Source organism: Apus apus, chromosome W (genome assembly GCF_020740795.1).
Source record: "Apus apus isolate bApuApu2 chromosome W, bApuApu2.pri.cur, whole genome shotgun sequence".
Classification (NCBI taxonomy): Eukaryota; Metazoa; Chordata; class Aves; order Apodiformes; family Apodidae; genus Apus; species Apus apus.
Genome location: NC_067311.1, coordinates 6,897,032 through 6,916,728, shown reverse-complemented (window position 1 = coordinate 6,916,728; position 19,697 = coordinate 6,897,032). Strand labels below are relative to the sequence as shown.

The window sequence follows — 19,697 nt, the reverse complement described above, 5'->3', positions numbered from 1 at the left end:
CCGACTCCCTTGGAGGGGGGATCTCGGTAAAGACTAATCCTCAACCGATTTGGACAAAATGTGGCAAGTGGCACAAGCCTTCTTTGTGTCTGTAGCCACGCAAACTGCGTGGGCTGATTGGCGTACCACCTCGGTCACAACTAACATCTGTGACCAAACGAATAAAGTGGGTCTGGATGTGGAAGTGGATGTTACAAAGAGATTGGAGTTTTTAAACTCAAAGTATGGGGAATGTGAATATGAGCGTCCACCCTCTGATTCTGAACAATTGGCCTCGCTTCCAGAGGTTTATGAGGTCCTTACCTCTGCTAGTCTCACGGGCAATGATACCAGCCCACAACTGGAGGTGGCTGAGGCTGGTTTAGGGGTGATTGACCCTGTATCCCCTGATGACTCAATGTATTCCTTTATTTCGCCCACCCCGAGTCCTGCTAAAGAACCATCAGAGGGAGGTACTCCTCTCATTAAGATGCCGGACAAAAATCCACCCTGTCCGTGCTGTGGAACTCGCATGGGGAAAATGACTGAGTTAATTGACCATCTCAAAAGAAAGCATGGGATAAGAAAGCTTTTATTCCAATGCGCCCGATGCGGTAAAACGAATGAAAAACATCACAGTATTGCGTGCCATATTCCAAAATGTACAGATAGTATTGAGCCTGCCACCGTTGGGGGCTTTGAATGTGAGGAATGTCATAAAACATTTGAAACTAATATTGGTTTGGGGCAACATAAACGGCTTGCCCATCCTGCTCTTAGAAATCTTGAGCGTATTCTTGCCTCTCGCCCCAAAGAGACCACTGCAAGGGGGAAGCATAAACAATGCTGGTCAGAGGAGGAACTGGAACTCCTGCAAAAATTAGAAAAACAATTGGAAGGGAAGAAAAACATTAACAAGTTGATCGGCGAGCAAATTCCAACCAAAACGGCTAAACAGATAAGTGACAAAAGGAGAGCAATTAGAGAGAAGAAATGCCCGATACGGCCTGAGGGCCACAAAAGGTGGGTGGAGGCACAGGATGTAAGATCTAGGCCTGTGCGAAATAAAAGTGGCAGACTGGGATCCCTTTACCGAAAAGTAATATCTGGTTGGTTATCATCTAACAAATTGTCCATCCTCAATAAGATCTTTGAAAAAATGTTGCTAGCTAAGGAAAATTGGGAACATTTAAATGATACAGCCATGACTGAATTTTATAACATTTTGGGGGCGTCCACTAAAAAGCAGAGACCAGGCGCAAAGCAACCAGAGGCCCGGGAGACCCATCCCTCCGGTCAGCAGAAGGAGTGGATGAAGAAGCAAAGCAGAAAACGGGGGAATTTCCTGCGGTACCAGCGGCTGTTTCACCTGGACAGGGGGAAGCTTGCCAATATCATCCTGGACGATGTGGAGTCCCTGACGTGTGATATCCCTCCTGACGAAGTGCACAGGGTGTTCAAGTCGAGATGGGAATCCACGGGAGCGTACAATGGCCTAGGATCCTTCAAAGCCTTCGAGCGGGCGGACAACTCGGCGTTCAACATCGTGATTTCTGCTAAAGAAATCTCCAAGAACATCAAAGAGATAAGTAAAACTGCTGCGCCCGGTCCAGATAAAATAACTCTGAGAGAATTGACTAAAATTGACCCCCACTGCAACCACCTCAGGGAACTATTTAACTTGTGGTTGCTAACTGGCATGATACCCGACTCTGTTAAAAACTGTCGGACGGTTTTAATTGCAAAATCTGCTATACCGGAACGCCTGGGTGACATCAGTAACTGGCGTCCGATCACTATTGGTTCCATCATTTTACGGCTGTTTTCCAGAATTATAACATCTAGATTGGCTAAAGCCTGCCCCATTAATCCCCGGCAAAGGGGCTTTATTAGATCTGCAGGGTGCAGTGAAAATTTGAAATTGCTACAATTGATAATTCGGCATGCAAAAAGCCAGCACCAGTCCCTGGGTGTGGTGTTTGTAGACTTAGCTAAAGCATTTGACACGGTGAGCCATGCCCACATTATCTCGGCTCTTGAACAAAGGGGCGTCGACCAGCACATTATCGCCCTGATTAAGAATATGTACCACAACGTCACCACTAACATTCCTTTAAAGGATGGGCACTCCGACTCCATTAAAATCCAAATAGGAGTCAAGCAAGGTGATCCCATGTCTCCACTGCTATTCAATCTGGCTATAGACCCACTACTGTGTAAATTACAAGAGTGTGGGGAGGGGTTCCAGATCCACTCTCAAAACATCACAGCACTGGCCTTTGCTGACGATTTGGTGTTACTGAGTAACTCCTGGGAGGGCATGATGAAAAATATAGAGATCGTCGAGACCTTTTGTAATCTTACCGGTCTCAAGACACAGGGGGAGAAGTGCCACGGCTTTTACATCCAGCCGACTAAAGACTCTTATAAGATCAATGACTGCCCGGCGTGGCCAATTAATGGTACCCCCCTGAATATGATCGATCCTGGAAGCTCGGAAAAATATTTGGGAATGAACATCGACCCATGGGTGGGAATATCCAAACCCGAATTGCTATCAAAAGTTAAAAATTGGTTACATCGAATTGACAGAGCTCCACTCAAACCTTTTCAAAAGGTTGAGATCCCGAGAACTTATGCCATGCCCCGGCTAATATACTCTGCCGATCAAGCTAACGTTAAGATCACTCATTTGGAAATGCTTGATCAAGAAATAAGATCTGCAGTTAAGCAATGGCTGCATTTACCTCCATCCACTTGCGACGCCATCCTATATGCCAGCAACAGGGATGGTGGTTTTGGTCTCCTTAGGTTCTCAAAATTGATCCCAAGCGTACAAGCTCGGAGGCTGCACCGGCTGGCACAGTCTCCGGACGAGGTGATAACAACTATTGTGCGGTTAGAGGGTATTGAAAAAGAATATGAAAAATTATGGGTAAAAGCAGGAGGAAGGAAAGATAAAATTCCATCAATTTGGGACCCGAGAACCGTGTTTAGACTACCTAATGAAGTGGGCGGTGAGGAGATAACATCAGAATGGGAGGCACCTGCTCCTAAAAACATCTACCCCAAACCGTGCAATTGGAGAAAAGATGAATTTAACAATTGGACTAAATTGGCATCCCAGGGTAAAGGTATTTCTAACTTTGAAAATGATAAAATCAGTAATGATTGGCTAACCCACTACAGAGGCATTCCTCACAGGAAACTCCTGACGGCTCTACAATTGAGGGCTAATGTGTATTGCAATAGAGAATTCCTTGCCAGAGGCAGGCATGACAGCCAGGATGCATCATGCAGACACTGCCAAGCTGATGTTGAATCATGCGCCCACATAATTGGCTACTGTCCCAAAGTGCAAGAGGCCAGAATCAAAAGGCATAACAATATTTGTAATTTATTAATTGAAGAAGCCAAACATAAGGATTGGGTAGTGTTCCAAGAACCAAATTTAAGGGACAAGAATAATTTATTCAAACCAGATATGATATTTGTGAAGGACAAACAGGCATTGGTTGTTGATGTGACAATTCGGTATGAAAGTAACCCTTCTTCCTTGTCGGAGGCCGCCGCTGGGAAGGTCCAAAAGTACAAACATCTCACGCAGCAGGTGCAGGAACTGACCAATGCCACCCATGTAAAATTTGTAGGTTTTCCCATCGGAGCTCGGGGTAAGTGGTACTCCGAAAATCATGATTTATTGACAGAGATTGGTTTATCCAAATCTCACCAGCAGAAACTTGCGAGAAAAATGGTTAATTGGGCACTGTTTTCTTCTGTTGAAATTATTCATATGTTTGCATCACAGGCACGTGTGTAGTGTTAGCGTCGGATTCGACTGTAAGCGTGCGGGTTTCACTGTTTGTTTTATTAAATGTTGCAGGATAGGGGTGGGACAAAAAACTGGGATCTCGTAATGATTACCTCAAACATGACGCATCACATTGGACTTGACGAGGGTGGACGAGCCACCTTTACTTAACTCGGAAAAGGAACATAGCCCGCTATGTTCTCTAAATAGTCACCCTTTTCTTCCAATTAATTCATCCGCACTTCTGCCCCTTGCTCACACCGAGCCGTACGCAATTCCCACAGAGTGTACTTCAAAGAATCCGAGTGAGCCTTTTCACTCTCTAATTCCTCCCGGAGCTCAACATTCTCTCTTTTAAGGCCAGCAATTTGGTCCTGTAACGACTCGACTAATGTTTGCAGAGATGCGATAACCTTTCCTTTCTGGGTCTGGCAGTCAGCTCGGTGCTGCGCCGCCGACACCAGGCAAACTCCTAGTACCGCACACACGATGCCTTTGCCTTTCCTGAATCGCCACTTGGCCTCCTTTTGTAATGCAGAGATACGATCTGCCACACTCTGCAAATTGTACCAATTTTCTTTAGCCCAGTCCTGTCCCGAGACTGACGGACGGGCATTACAAGTTTCCAAAATCTTAAACAATGTCTCGGGATCAACAGCAGGGGAGGATTCCCCCGTATGAATTTCCTTTTCCATTATTACTTAACTCACAAAATCAGGGCCAAACATCTCAGGAAGGGCAAGAACTTAGATTTCACCACGGCCACCGACAACACTCCCTGAGAGGATACACACGCTTAACTTCTTAATTCACAATTAAGAACCCAGCCCTCTTATCAGCGGATCAGAACTCCAAAAACAACAACAACAAAAATATAAAAGAGATAGGAAATAGTCCTATCCCCCAAGCCTATCCGCTTGCTAGGCGAATAGGTAATCGTCTCCAACGACCCTAAGGCACCTCTCCAAGAGGCGGAGACGCCGACCCACCGTTCCGCCGAAAAACCTCCAACCACAAGGAACGGGGGCCCCTAGCTTCTCTCCTCTCCGAGCAAGAGAAAGCTACAGTTCTGAATCCTAAGAGGTCAACCACAAAAGCCCCCCGTAGGCTCGTTCCCTACGGACACTGAGGCAACACCTAACATACAAAAACTTGTGACACTTTCACCATTGGGATCCTGTCCATGACGCCAATTAATGTCACGATCCGGTATTCGGATACGTCGCAATTTTTTATGATCTTGCCAGGACAAAACAAAGATAACACAACATCGGGTGCACAAAGAGGCACCGGGGCTGGCGTGCGGTCTTACGAGAGATCGGGCAGAACCCCCTTGCTTTCTAACACTCCGCAGTGGGAGGCTAGGTGCGGCTGGATTTTGCTTTCCCTCTCCTGGTATAAGCCGCACGGCAGCTGCACCCTTTGTTGCTCGTCAGGACCTGAGAAGAAGTTTAAAGGTGATCCCAAATGGTGAAATTAAGACGCAAACGAGGTCAGATGTCACGCGCACAACAAACTTTTATTAGAGGAACACAACAAAGTCCCTAGAGCGGATAGGACAGGGAGGAAAACAGAGACAGAAAAGAAAGGAGAAAGCAGAAATACAGAGGACAGCAAAGCGAGAGAATAGTTACCACCACGGTCCAGCGATGTCGTCGGTGGGGAAGTGGTTCCTGGTGGGGAAGTGCTTCCAATGCACCCATAGTGTCTCAGATTTTTATACAGTTCTTGCCCACTGCACCCCCACTTTTCTCCCTGAATAAGGGAGAAAATCCTTCTATCTTCTCCTTGCTCCTCTGAGACAGCAGGGGGCAGGTATGATGCCAGGGCCTATGTAGTCTTTGTTTGGCTAATTGATGAGATCAGCCATTACAAAAGAGGAGGTTGAGACAACTGGCACCACAGGATTAGTTTGTTGCAGTGGAGTTTCCGTCCTAGGAAGTGGCTTGAGACTGGCACTCTTTGTCTTGTCCTGCTAAGTCGGTGGTTTTCATATCAAGGCCTGGTTATCACTGGATATTCTGCTCCCAGTGCCAGCTGTAGAACTCCTTTGTCTCCGATCTCAGCATGTCCCACACTAAACTCCCCAGTTCTCAGGTACTCGTTGCAGGAGGGGAAGCAAAACGGTTGGGTGGGTTGCTGAGACATCTCTTTAGTCCATCAGCAAATGTTGTTTAACTATCAGATGCCACAAGACAGACAACAGATATCCTGAGTGCCAAAGTCCATCACTTATCTCTTGGATTGTTCGAGACAAGCACTATACATCCTGAAAGCCACATATGTGAAAGAAACCTGCTGGGTAAAATTGTTTGGGTTTATCCTGCTTCAGGCAAATGTAAACCAGTCCGGGGGCTTGCTTTTGCTCAGCAACCTGGACATACCTGGTGTATGATGATGGAGGATACTGAAGTACAACGTGTACCTCAAAACAATCTGACTCTGGGGGAGAATCCTTAATTTGACAGTTGGTAAAGTACACAGCCTATATGTAATATATGGCATGGACTAAGGGGTGGAATGTCCTGGTTTGAGCCAGGATGAAGCCATTTTTCCTTTTACTGACTTTTTTTTTCCTTCAGTAAGCTTCCTTTTAACTAGTCACAGAGCATTCCAATTAAGGCTGATAAGAATGGAATGTTTTTGTAACTGGTGGTTCTTCAAGGTCGCATCTTTACTCTGCCGGCTCAGACACTACCGGGAGATCTGTGACCCCCCCGTAGGAGGCTGAATTAGACAACAAAGTTGGCCAGAGATATTCCATTCCATATATTTACGTAAGCTCAGAGGAAGGTCAGAGATCACAGAAGACAACTTCCTTCCTGCTTCTTCTTCCCTTCTATTCCATCTGTTGTCAGCATCCAAGGAGGACTGTCCATCCATCACCGTCGGCCTCTAGGCTCAAGCTCTCCTGACCCTCATCACTCTCCGCTTACTCTGGCAGTAGTCCGGGATTTTTTGGGACAGTTTGCAGCTAAGGAGAGTGCTGTGGGAGTTGCTGGGGGTGGGGGGAGGTGAGAGGCTTTTGCACATACCTGAACATATTTGTATATAATTGTATATATTTTCTTATATCATTAGTGTTTAATTAAAGCTGTGTAGTTTAGTTTGTTATCCAGCCACGTCTCTTTCTTTCTCTCCTTCCCTACCTGGGGGGGAGGGAGAAGGGATCGAGAGCATTGTTGTTGAACCTGAGTCAAACGGTGACAGAGAGGCTGGCCACTTGGGAGGAACATAGGACTGTTGTCAGAGGATGTAGGGAGGCAATTAGGAAAGCTAAGGCCTCCTTGGAACTAAACCTTTCTAGTGAGGTCAAACTCTATTAACTTCTGACTCCGTCCAGGATATTTGTATAGTGACCTAATAGATATTTGGAGATCTTTGGGGAACAATATATCTATCCAGGATACTTGTATAATGAACTAATAGATACTTGGAAAACAACACACCTATTCAGGATATCAGTATCATGAACTAATGGATACTTGGAGACTAGGAGACTAATAAATCTATCCAGGATACTGGTGTAATGTATTAACGTACATTTAGGAGAGTAGTAAATCTTGTAAATAATATTTGTGGTTGGTAAAAATAAGTGATAATCATAATTTAAAATGCTTTTGTATAATTATGGTCTACTGATAGTCCTAGGATATTCGCTAGTAAATCCAATAGAAATACAGCCTAATAAAAATTTACTAAAATAATTAATTTGCTCTACTAAGTTAGCTGAACGGGTTACTTTTAAAACAATGTGCTTTGTGAAACTGTCAGTCAATTATGCTAAGCATCCTGCAGGTCGTGATAACATCAAGTCTTCTAAGACCTGTGGCTACACAGACAACACTCATGTTGATTCAGAGCATTCATGGTGGAAAATCCCCAGTGCTGCCCAGTGCTGCAATAAAGAATGCCTGCTCAATGACAGCTTTTTTGCTGTTATTGGGTCTTGATCTCGGAATCCTTACCCAGCCGCACCTAGCCTCCCACTTAGGTGAGGAGTGTTAGAAAGCAAGGGGGTTTGGAAGCTCCGAATTTTTGTTTCAGTATCTGTACACATAACTGTGCAGAGAAACAAATAGGTACTTTTGTTGCCAGTCCATGCAGATTGATATTCTCAGACTTGCTGTATGATTTATTTACTAGGGTGTTTCCCAGGCCACCCACCACTCTGGTACTATTTGTATACACAAGGATATTTTTATTGCCGCAGGTTAGCCGTGTGAGCCATGGAGGAAAGGGAAGGTATGTCCAATATATTTTGGCTTCTCCTACCCCCACCTGTATTGAAAGCAGAGTGACCATTGCCAAAAACACCAGATCAGGTTTCATTGGATGGCCTTGATTATCACCATCTCCATTGCATGCCATTTCTGGAAAGACACAAGCAAAACCTCAACCCCATGTCATTGATGGGTCAGGGCCCTTCCATTGTCCTGTTAAGGGATACTTCCACTTGACCTGCACTTGTGGCAAATGGGTTAACTGAAATTGACACTCAGCTGCTGTATAACCCTCCACATACACATTTTTGATGTCTGGCCCTGTTCGAACTGGTCCAAGGGCCATTGCCTGCACAATCTCCTTTTTAATCTGCTCAAAAGCTTTCTGTTGGTCAGGACCCCATTTAAAGTCACTCTTCCAGGTCACCTCATAGAGAGGTTTCACAATTTCACTGTAACATGGAATGTGCATTCTCCAGAAGCCAACAGTCCCTAAAAAGGTTTGAGTGTCCTTTTTAGTTGATGGTGGGGACATAGATGGTATTTTGTTAATCACATCCATTGGGATCTGGCGATGTCCATCTTGCCACCTGATTCCCAGGAACTGGATCTCTCGTGAAGGTCCCTTGACCTTGCTTCTTCTTAGAGCTAAACCAGCATCCGGAAGAATTTGGATGTTCTTTTTACCTTTCTCGAAAACTTCTTCTGGTGTGTCACTCCACACAATGATGTCATCAATGTACTGCAGGTGTTCTGGAGCTCCACCCTTGTCCAGTGCAGCATGGATCAGTCCATGGCAAATGGTTGAGCTGTGTTTCCACCCCTGGGGCAGTTGATTCCAGGTGTACTGGACTCCCCTTCAGGTGAGAGCAAACTGTGGCCTGCACTGTGGTGCTAGAGGAATAGAGAAGAATGCATGAGCAATGTCAATACTGGCACACCACCTAGCTGCTTTTGACTCCAGCTTGTATTGCAGTTCTAGCATGTCAGACGCAGCAGAACAGAGTGGTGGTGTAACCTCATTCAGGCCACAATAGTCCACTGTAAGCCTGCACTCGCCATCAGGCTTTCACACTGGTCAATTAAGACTGTTACAGGATAAATGAGTCCTGCTGATCACTCCTTGACATTCCAGTTGCTGGATCAGCATATGAATGGGAATCACACAGTCTCTTGGTGCGATATTGTCATCTATGAACCGCTGAAGAGTCACTTGGCACCTGTTGGTCTTCCACCTTCAGCAACCTCACTAGAGAAGGGTCATCTGAAAGGCCAGGCAAAGTACGCAGCTGTTCAGTGTCCTCAGTCTCTACAGCTGCTATACCAAAGGTCCACTGGTGCCCTTTCAGGTCATGGACATATCCTTTTTTGAGGTAGTCTATGCCAAGGATGCACAGAGCATCTAGGCCAGTCACTACAGGGTGCATTTGCCACTCCTTACCAGTGAGGCTCACATCAGCCTCCACAACAGTCAGTTCTAGAGATCCTCCTGTCACTCCAGAAATAGCGACGAGTCTGTCCCTTTATGATTCAATGGCATTAGTGTGCACTGTGCACCAGCGTCCACCAGGGCTTTATATCTTTGTGGTTCTAATGTGCCAGGCCACTGAATCCACACAGTCCAGTAAACTCGGTTGTCCCTCTTCTCACCCTAGCTGGAAGCAGGGCACCTCTAAGGTTGAGCATTAGAGTTGATGCACCATCCTGGGTGGAGACAGATGCAGCCTTCTTCTTGGAAGAACCATCTCCTGCCTTTGTTCTGTTTAGTAACTCTTGCATGCATATCTGGATAATATCAGTGGGTTTCTTGTCCCAGATTCTCATGTCCTCTTAAAATAATTACGCAAGAGCGACCACACGTGGCATCGAAGTGGGTCCTGTCTCTTTCACTGATGTCTCATAGCAGGACGTCTTGTCTTAATGGCTGCAACACATGACCAGTTGTCTCTAGGGATATTCTGGGGTTTACCTCCCCATCTTTTTGGCATCTTATTCTGTCAGTCATTTGTTCAATAGCTGAGGTGTGGAACTGATGGGAATCAGAGATTGTCTCCATACTGTTCTGCTTTGAAAGCCACCTCACGCAATGTTGGTCTGGAGTTGTCATCAAAGCATCCCATGAAGGAGAATATATGGGCATGTTCTGTTGGTACAGCCTGTGCAAACCTCCGGAACACTTGTGTGTCACACAGAACGTCATTTGTAAGTCCATCTTTATCCTAGATCACCTCTTGCACAGCTATGTCTCTCAAATACTCTTTCTCAAGAGTGGGTGTTCTGCTTCAGTGCCATTCGACGTCACTCTTGTGGGGGTATCTCTCCCTCACAGCTGAAAGAAGTCGGATGCACAGGGTGGTAGTTCCCATCTTACTACTAAGTGCTCTATCAATACCAGCATCTCCGGCCAGGGATCCCAATTGCTTGGCTTCCCTCTCATCTACATTATAGGTTTCAGCTCCACTATCAAAGCATCAGAGCAACCAAGGAAGAATTCCCTCATCGTCAATGTCGGTAAAGTCCTTTCTCATGAGGCACAGTTCTTTCATAGAGAAAGGCTGGACAAGGTAATCATTGTCAGCTGATTGAGGAGGGCCTGCTGTTTTAGCTGCTTGAGATTGGCCTGATTTTTTATCTGTTTGAGAGGTACCTGCTCCATCAACTGATTTAGAATCATCTGCTTTCTCAGTTTCAGTGTCTATTGTTGCTTGAAGAAACTCTGGATATCTCAGACAGGAGCGCATAAAAAGGGAGGCGCATTTTGCCTTTGCTTTGCTCCTGGTCACAGGATAAGCTAGTTTGATTCAAAAGGGAGTGGACTTTATCTTTGTAGAAGCAGTTGTTTTTCTAGCAGCACTTGTAGAGGCAGCTGATTTTGCAGGTGGTCTCAGCAGCAGTGATGTTGCCAGCATCATGGGTGGCAGCAGCAACAGTGGCAGCAGCATTTCCTGTGGGGGATTGGCAGTGAGTGGAGCATTATAAAAATTCAGCATACGCATCCCTACTGCAACAACGGCTATTCAGATCAAGAGCTGGGAGATTCAGCTTGAAAGAAAATTGAGAGGTAAAATTGGACCTTGTCGCAAGCCGGTACCGGGGGGCTACCGGCTGCCAGGATACTTTTGCGACTCCCCCTCCTGATGTGAAGGGGTTTGTGAAAAGACCGAGGGTCACATGTGGTGCTGCCTCTCACGGAGGAACGGCCACCGCGGGACCGTATTTCAGGGTGGTAGTTAGAAAGCACTCCCCACCCCACCACGCTCAGAAATTGCCTCTAAAGCCAAGGTTTACTCCACAAACTAATTGGTTTATTTTGTTTAGACTTATGTGGGGAAGAAAAGAACAGTTTCCCACAGACCTGCTACTGGCATTACCAACATGGACCGTTCTGTTCACTTTAGGAGTTGTACCACTAGGATTTATACTGTAACTGTACACATACAGTGCCCCCATAAAGATCAGTATCATAACCTCTAGGATCACTAGGGTGGTAATTATACAGTTGATTATGGCCACAGTTCTGTCAATAAACCATAAAACAATCACAAGAGCAGCTACACAGAGCAGTATGCTCTTGGCTGTATACCACATGTACAATTGCATGTTGGGAAAAAGATCCAGTAAATTCATTGCAGCAAGTGTCTGTTCAGCTTTCAATCTGTCATGAAATTCAGCAGAACTGTTGCCCATTGCTATCTGAGGGATTCCTTCCATCAGAGATGGAATTTTGAACACTCCCAATTAGTGAAAATTTATAATCTTGGCTTAAAATTAGACCTACGTTGGGCACCAATAAACTGTTGTCACCGTTTGACTCAGGTCCGACAACAATGCTCTCGATCCCCTCCCCCTCCCACCCAGGTAGGGAAGGAGAGAGAGAATGAGAAAGAGACTTGGCTGGATTGAAAACTAAACTACACAGCTTTAATTAAACACTAAGGATATAAGAAATTATATACAAATGTGTACAGGTATGTGCAAAAGCCTATTGCCTCCCCCCACCCCCAGCAACTCCCACAGTACTCTCCTTAGCTGCAAACAGTCCCAAAAAGTCCCAGACTGCTGTCGGAGAGAGTGCAGAGTTATGAGGGTCAGGAGAACTCGAGCCTAGGGGTCGATGGTGATGGATGGATGGAATCCTCCCTGGACGCTCGCCATGGACGGAAGAGAAGGGAAGAAGAAGCAGGAAGGAAGTAGTCTTCTGTGATCTCTGACCTTCCTCTGAGCTTATGTAGATATATGGAATAGAATATCTCTGGCCAATTTTGCTGTCTGTCTAACTCAGCCTCCTATGGGGGGGGTCACAGATCTCCCGGTAGTGTCTGAGCCGGCAGAGTGAAGGTGCGACCTTGGAGACCCAGCAGTTACAAAAACATTCCACCGTTTGTTATCATTCCTAGCTGGAACACTCTGCTACTAGTTAAAAGAAAGCTTACTGAAGAAAAAAAATAATCAGTAAAAGGAAAATTGGCTTAATCCTGATTCAAACCAAGACAATGGTTTAAGCACTGGACTTGGCAGAGTTAGGTTAATTTGTTGGACTCGATGATCTTCAAGGCTTTTTCCAGCCAGAACAATTCTGTGATTGTGTGATTCTGTAATTCTGTAAATACCTGCTTTTCAGTCTTTGACTCCAAAAGCTGAGGAAAAAAAACACCTGCTTTCTTTTTCATAATACGCATTTCTGTCTTAGGTTTCACAACTTATTTCATCCAAGTAATTTATAGTTGTTCTAATTAAAATATTCCACCCCATATCTTGTGACTTCAGCCGTGCATATGTCTGTGCATAAAGTCCTGTTCGGCAGCAATTTCAGCAGAAGTTTCAGATTACTTTTCCAGTTGAATCATAGAATGCCAGGTTGGAAGGGACCTTAAGGATCACCTGGTCCAGTTGAATTTTGCATATCGAATCTTCAGTGCATATATCACTTAAAAAAGATTACAACATACTTTACAAGAAGTCATATTTACTAAGTGTGACAAGAAAAAAAAAAAAAGGTTTCTATTTTCTTGGCACAAAACATCCCAGTGGTATTATGCATGTCTTTCCCTCAGCAGGTTCCTAATAACAACTTGATGCTTCCTGCTGACTTTATGAACCATTACATAACTGTGGGCATCCCACTTTTGGGACAACATTATGGCACCCCAGATGGGACTGCATAGAGCCTTGCCTGGATCATCTTGCCTCTTGACAAGTGGACCAGACCACCTGGGGCTCCAGTGCGCACCGACCTGTTAATCGGGGAACTCCGGCAGAACCTCTCCAGCATTGGGTGGTGAGCGACTCAAAGATGCAATGCTATAAAAGAGATATTTGCATGGGGGGGGGAATTTGGAATATCCCCTGTAGTCAGTTTTTTTGGTACCATAAAATTAAACAAGGGAAGTTTCACGCATAGACACGTGGCAAGGCAAGGAGGAGTATTCGTCTCTGCCAGAGCTCAGTGTTTGAAACAGTGGTAATTCTTTTATGGTTGTGGTATGGGTGCAACTACTTCCAGTGAGATACCTCCTGACTCTCCTCTCAGATGCATCCTTAAAAATTAGAAAATATTTGGGAAAATTCTAATGACAAAAGAGAAAATGAAATTGTATTATAATTATTGATGACTGAGTTAAAAGCTTACAAATGGGGAAATGTGGCCACAAAATGGATCCTTAAATTATTATACTATATTGCAACTGATGTTGTTTTATTGTAGCATGGATAAATGGGATGAAGTACCATATGTAGATGTCACGGTTTGACTCAGGATCAGTGATTAAACCAGAGACAATAATGCTCTTGATCCCCTTCCTCTCCCACCCATGTAGGGGAAGGAGATTTAAAACTAAATTAGACAGCTTTAATTAAACACTAATGATAAAAGAAAATATGTACAATTATATACAAGTATGTGCAGGAATGTGCAAAACCCCTATCACCTCCCCCCACCCCCAGCAACTCCCACGACACTCTCCTTAGCTGTGAGCAGTTCTGAAATGTCCCGGACCACTGCTGGAGATAGCAGCAAAGCAGACAGGAGCTGAGGAGAGAGTTATGAGAGTCAGGAATGCACAAGCCTAGGGATCAACGGTGATGGATAGACAGAGTCCTCCCTGGATGCCAGCAATGGACGGAAGAGAAGAGAAGAAGAATAGAATAGAATCATAGAATCATCATCAAGGTTGGAAAAGACCTTCAAGATCATCAAGTCCAACCACCTGCCCTACAACCCCTAACCACTAAACCATCTACCGAAACACCACATCTACCCGTTTTTTTAACACCTCCAGGAATGGTGCCTCCACCACCTCTCTGGGCAGCCTGTTTCAATGCCTCACCACTCTTTCTGTGAATAAATTTTTCCTAATATCCAATCTGAACCTCCCCTAGCGCAACTTGACCCCATTTCCTCTTGTCTTATCACTAGTCACTAGGGAGAAGAGGCCAACACCCACCTCACCACAACCTCCTCTCAGGTAGTTGTAGAGAGCCATGAGGTCTCCCCTCAGTCTCCTCTTCTCCAGGCTGAAAGAAAACAGAAAGGGCCTTGACTTCTGTGATCCCTGACTTTATATATGGGATGTAATACTCCCTTTGGCCAGTTTTGCCATCTGTCTAGTCTGCTCCTCCCTACGGGAGGGTTGCAGATATGACTCTTCTGCTCCTTTAGTGTCCGAAGCAGGAAATTCTACAAGCAGAATAAAGTGGCCTTGGTCTCTCAACAGTATCATAAACATTCAAGTGTTATCAGTCCACTAGCTGGAAAACTTGTGTGCTGCTTAAAAGAGAGTTCACTGAAGAAAAAAAAAAAATCAGTAAAAAGAAAATTGGCTTCATCCTGGCTTGAACCAGGACAGTGGATGTTTTTATGACTTTGTATGGAAGGCCAGAAATTCAAAAGAAGTGTGATATTAAGAAGGGTGTTGAAAAGAATTGTTATAAGTTGGTGAAAGGGGGTGAGAATGGTACCGTCAGTTTCTCCTCTCCACTCTGGAAGTGCACCACCTGAATACCAGGAGAGCAAAAGGGGGGTGAGTGGAGGATTGGAGAATATGGATTATATGTCCCTGTTACAGTGTTGGACATTTTAAAATCTGTGGGGTCGTATCGAGCTAATCCGGAAGAAGTGTATGAGTAACCTGGTTTGAGCAAGGATGAAGCCACTTTTCCTTTTACTGATTGTCACTGTTTGACTCAGGTCAAGGAGAGTGCTGTGGGAGTTGCTGGGGGTGGGGGGAGGTGAGAGGCTTTTGCACATACCTGAACATAATTGTATATATTTTCTTATATCATTAGTGTTTAATTAAAGCTGTGTAGTTTAGTTTTCAATCCAGCCAAGTCTCTCTCTTTTTCTCTCCTTCCCTACCTGGGTGGGAGGGGGAGGGGATCAAGCGCATTGTTGTCGATCCTGAGTCAAACCCTGACAATGAGCTACTCAAAACAATTATGATACTACATAACCCCACCTAGGGGGATATCTAGGCATTTTTAGAAATTCTCTTCACTAATGAGGAAAAACAAATAGTTTTGAAGGAAGCTAGATAAAAGGGTAATGCAAATATGCAGAAGAAAACATTAATCAGGGTATGCCCTGGGAAGACCCAGACTTGGATCCTAACTCTGATATAGACCTGAAAAGACTTAAGTGATATCAGTAAGTAATCTTGTATGGAACTCAGCATGGGGCCCGTAAATTGAAAAACTTGTTGAAATTATATGAGGTTAGACAGGTGTCTAATGAGGAACTGTCAATCTTTTTTGAGAGACTATGTGAGACTGCTAGAAAATTAATTTATTTGGACCCTGAAGCTAACCAAAATATGTTTAACATGCTGTTTATAGGTCAGTCTGAGCTCCATTAGGACCAAATCAGTGCCCAATTTGTGGGGAGGAGAGGCACTGGGGGTCCCCAAATAAGAAAGTAAAAAAAAAAAAAAAAAAGAAAGAAAAAGAAAAATCCAGAAACTGATGTGATTTTGATTATGCTGGAGGACCTCAGCTGATCCTCTGGTTCCCATTATGCTGGGGGGAGAGTGTGAAACTATAGCTTTTCTACTAGATAGCAGAGGTACACATTCAGTAATTATTAGTTGTACAGGACCTTAAAGTAAGATTACATTACTGATTGTTGGGGCAACTGGAAAGTGAGTTTTAAAGCCATTCCTGAAACCAATGGAAATAAGAAATTAACTCATTAATTTCTCTATATGCCAGATAGTCCCCTGCCAGGATGTGAGTTGTTGTGCAAATTGAATGCTCAAAGTAACCTTTTCTGAGAACTCTGTGCAGTCACATATTCCCAGGAGATGGTGTGGAGGGCACAGATTTGCCTGCTAACAGAGGCACCTGATACCAAGGGAAGTGAAGATGACATTCCAGAAGCAGTGACAGATGCAGTGATTCCACTGATCTGGGCTTTGGAAGAACCAGGTAGAGCAAAGAATGCCACACCTGTTAAGATAGAGTTAAAGCCTGGAGCTCGTCCAGTAAGAAAGAAACAGTATCCCATAAAAATGGAAACACAGAAAGGGTCGGAACCATTAATTGACACCTTCTTAAAATACAGACTGTTAAGAGAACACCAATCTGAATTTAGCGCTCCTATATTACCAGTAAAGAAACCTCTGTCTCAAGAATACAGGTTGGTTCAGGATCTAAGAGAAATCAATTGGATAACTGTGGATGTCCATTATTCCCAACCCATATACATTGCTTACATTCATACCCAAGAAAAATGTTTATTTTGCAGTTTTGGATTTGAAGGACACTTTCTTCTGCATCCCAGTGGACGAGGCAAACCAGACCATTTTCGCATTTGAATGGGAAAATCTAACAACAGGGAGGAAAGTGCAGCTGTGTTGGATGGTGCTTCCACAAGAATTCAAGAACAGCCCTACCCTGTTTGGTAACATACTAGCAAAGGAACTGGAACAGTGGCAAGGTAACAACCAATATATCACATTGTTGCAGTATGTTGATGACATACTGATTGGTGCCAATAGGGAACAGGACTGATTAAAAGCTTACTAATTAAGACATCATAGTGAGAAGATGCGAGACCTGTTGTGCAAAAAACCCTAAAATACAAAGGAAACCCCCAGCAGGAAATGTAAAAAGAGGAATCACTATGGGGGAATACTGGCAAATAGATTTTTCCAAGTTACCAAAATGTAATCAATACAAGTATTTGCTTGTTCTGGTAGACACCTTTTCAGGATGGCCAGAGGCTTTTCTTTGCTGCACCCATTGGGTCAGGGAAGTTACCAAAATTTTATTAAGAGAGAGAATTCCTAGGTTTGGGATTTCTGAGGGTTTATCTTCTGATAATGGACCCCATTGCTAAATTATGTCAGGAAACTCACCTGAAGTGGATAGATGTTCTACCCATTGCCTTACTGAGAATTAGAATCACTCCAAGAGTCAGGGAAGGAGTGAGCCCATTTGAGATTGTGTGGTAAACCTTACACAGTTAACAGCATTGTAACAAAAAGTGAAAAGATGCATATCAAAGGGGAGGGAATGTTGAAAGATTATTTGCTGTCTCTGTTGCGGGTTTATCATCCAACGCAGGCACGTGAACCAGCGAGCTCCTCTACCTTTGGACTCACCTATGCATCATTTCCAACCAGGAGACTCAGTTACATCCAGACCTGGAAGGATAAGCCACAGAAGGAGAAGTGGAAGGGACCCTATACTGCCTTGCTGACCACTTACACCGCAGTGAAGGTGAACAGAATCAACTCCTGGATCCATCACACCTGAGTGAAGAAAGCTCCTCCCAAGGGACAGTGGACATTAACCCCTACAGAACTACTTAAGTTAAAACAGTCTAGAAGTTGTCTTTACTTAATGAACTGTACTTGGAAATTGGGGAATGCATATTTAGAGCTCAACTACTACTAATTTTATTCTGCGTAATAGCAATATTAACCTTGGTAGTTTTATCTTGCCTATATAGAGGCTCAAAGTTAATTAGAGGTCATGCTCATCCAGAAGAGTGTAGGTTTGTCGAACTTAAGAATACTAATAACTAATTTGGGAGCGTATGCCATGGATACATCTCATATGCCTTGGGAGAAAAATATGCACACCAGCTTGGCCCAGTAAATAGCTAAAATGAGCAATAAGTCCAGTTGCTGGATTTGTACTCATTTCCCTGAACATTTGAAGGGATACCTATGATTGGTGTCCCTATTCCTTCTAATATCTCCTGGATCAACCTCTGGGTAAACACAACCTTTAATATAGAAACCTGGGAGTGGGAAATAACTAACCCAATACCAAGGAAGAAGTATTACAAAGGTGCAATCCCCTGAAAGGCATGGATAAGGTAAACTGTCTAAAGGATACATTCTTTGTAGGATGCACCCAAACTCTTTCCATGGAAAGCCTTTTCATAGAAATTGACTGGTTGCAGAGGGAAAAGGTTGGTATTGGATATGCGGAGACCATACTACAAAGGCATTACTGGCAAATTGGTCAGGAATTTGCACTTTAGGAGCTGTAGTCCCTAATGTGACCATTATTGACAAACTGAAAAGTGAGGAACAAATATGGCCCAGAACCTTTATAAAAAAAAACACAAAAGGGGTAGCAACCCCCTGGCCAGAAGAAATATGGCATTTCACTCCTTTGCCAGATGGTTTATCCCTTGGCTGGGAGTAAGCGAATCAAAAAAGCAATAATAAAGACCTCAACAGTGACAATTTAGGATAAGACTGCTGATGAAAGTACAGCATTCCAAAAGGAGGTCTCACAATTGGCAAATATCCCCCCTGTCTCTCCCCCAAAAAAAGAGAAGAAAAATTCCAGTACAGTATGCACAGTAATAAGTACAAGCTGTGTGTATGTATATCAGAATGGAAGAATATCCACAGACCTGAATGAAATCTGGTGACAAACTCGAGTTTTACATGAGATACAGAAGGATGACACCTCTCAAATTTACTGAAACATGGAATTGGCTCACTTCTTGGTTTCCAGGCTTAAGGAGCTTTCAAGCTCAGAAAGTATAATTTTGGTTTATCTCAGAAGCTTTTGCGTACTTGTTTATGCATCCCTTGGGTGGATAGATGACTCACTCTGAAGGTAACAAAAGAAATTTACCTTGGAAAATTAAGGCCCCTCAACCGCAAAACCCGTCAGGAAGAAAACAAACGTCACCCGGCGAAAGAAAGGGGAATCGGCACTTTCCTGGACAGCGCCTCAGGTGCCGCGGTTTCAGTATGCAAAGTCAACGCAGCTACACCACCTCACAGCATTTCCTTCCCTTAGGCAGGGCTGCTGGCGGGGCAGCTCTAAGCGAAATCGAGGAACCACTACAGCGTGCAAAAGAAAGCAACGATTTACAGATAAATTTTTTAAGGGTTCCTTTTAAGTATTAAGGGCCCTCCTCCCGGCCCCCCTCTCACAGCCCCTCAGCTTACGGCAGGCAGCTGGTAAAGGCCAGGCCTTGGCGGCGCCTCTCCTCACCGGGGCTGCAACCCCGACGGGGCCAGGCTAGGCTGCGGGCAGGGCCCTGCCGTCAGCCCCACAGACCTCCCTCAGTATGCGTGAAACGGCGGATACGGGACTAGCTCCACGGGGAAAAAAAAATAAAATATTATATATATATAAATATAACTTTTTTTTTTTTTGCTGCTGCCCCAGACGGGGAGAGGAGAGGCGAGAATGAGTAAAAAGGGACGCGTCCCCTT

At 44.4% G+C, this 19,697-nt stretch overlaps 1 protein-coding gene across 4 annotated transcripts; it reads right to left on the bottom strand.

Moving 5' to 3' along the window:
* Window positions 1-563: 563 nt before the first annotated feature.
* Window positions 564-19,670, bottom strand: LOC127395195 (uncharacterized). 4 transcript variants are annotated; one of them, XM_051641767.1, is made up of 5 exons: window positions 19,428-19,670; window positions 19,108-19,319; window positions 14,457-14,526; window positions 1,349-10,958; window positions 564-850 (listed from the first exon to the last, which is right to left on the bottom strand). In XM_051641767.1, exons 4-5 carry the CDS (start codon window positions 2,152-2,154, stop codon window positions 694-696), a joined length of 963 nt encoding a protein of 320 aa, XP_051497727.1. In that variant the 5' UTR covers window positions 2,155-10,958; window positions 14,457-14,526; window positions 19,108-19,319; window positions 19,428-19,670; the 3' UTR covers window positions 564-693. The 4 variants fall into 4 exon arrangements, 3 of the variants coding, with proteins under 3 accessions (XP_051497727.1, XP_051497728.1, XP_051497729.1); XM_051641768.1 differs by lacking the exon at window positions 14,457-14,526; XM_051641769.1 differs by lacking the exon at window positions 14,457-14,526 and having other exon boundaries at window positions 1,349-2,867.
* Window positions 19,671-19,697: the final 27 nt, after the last annotated feature.

Coding starts and splice junctions, on each gene's coding strand:
- LOC127395195 (XM_051641767.1), bottom strand. CDS start 2,154: ATGGGATCACCTTGCTTGACTCCTATTTGGATTTTAATGGAGTCGGAG. Junction 851..1,348: donor GCAAGCTTCCCCCTGTCCAG/GTGAAACAGCCG, acceptor TAATTTTTGCAG/GAGTTCCAGTTCCTCCTCTG.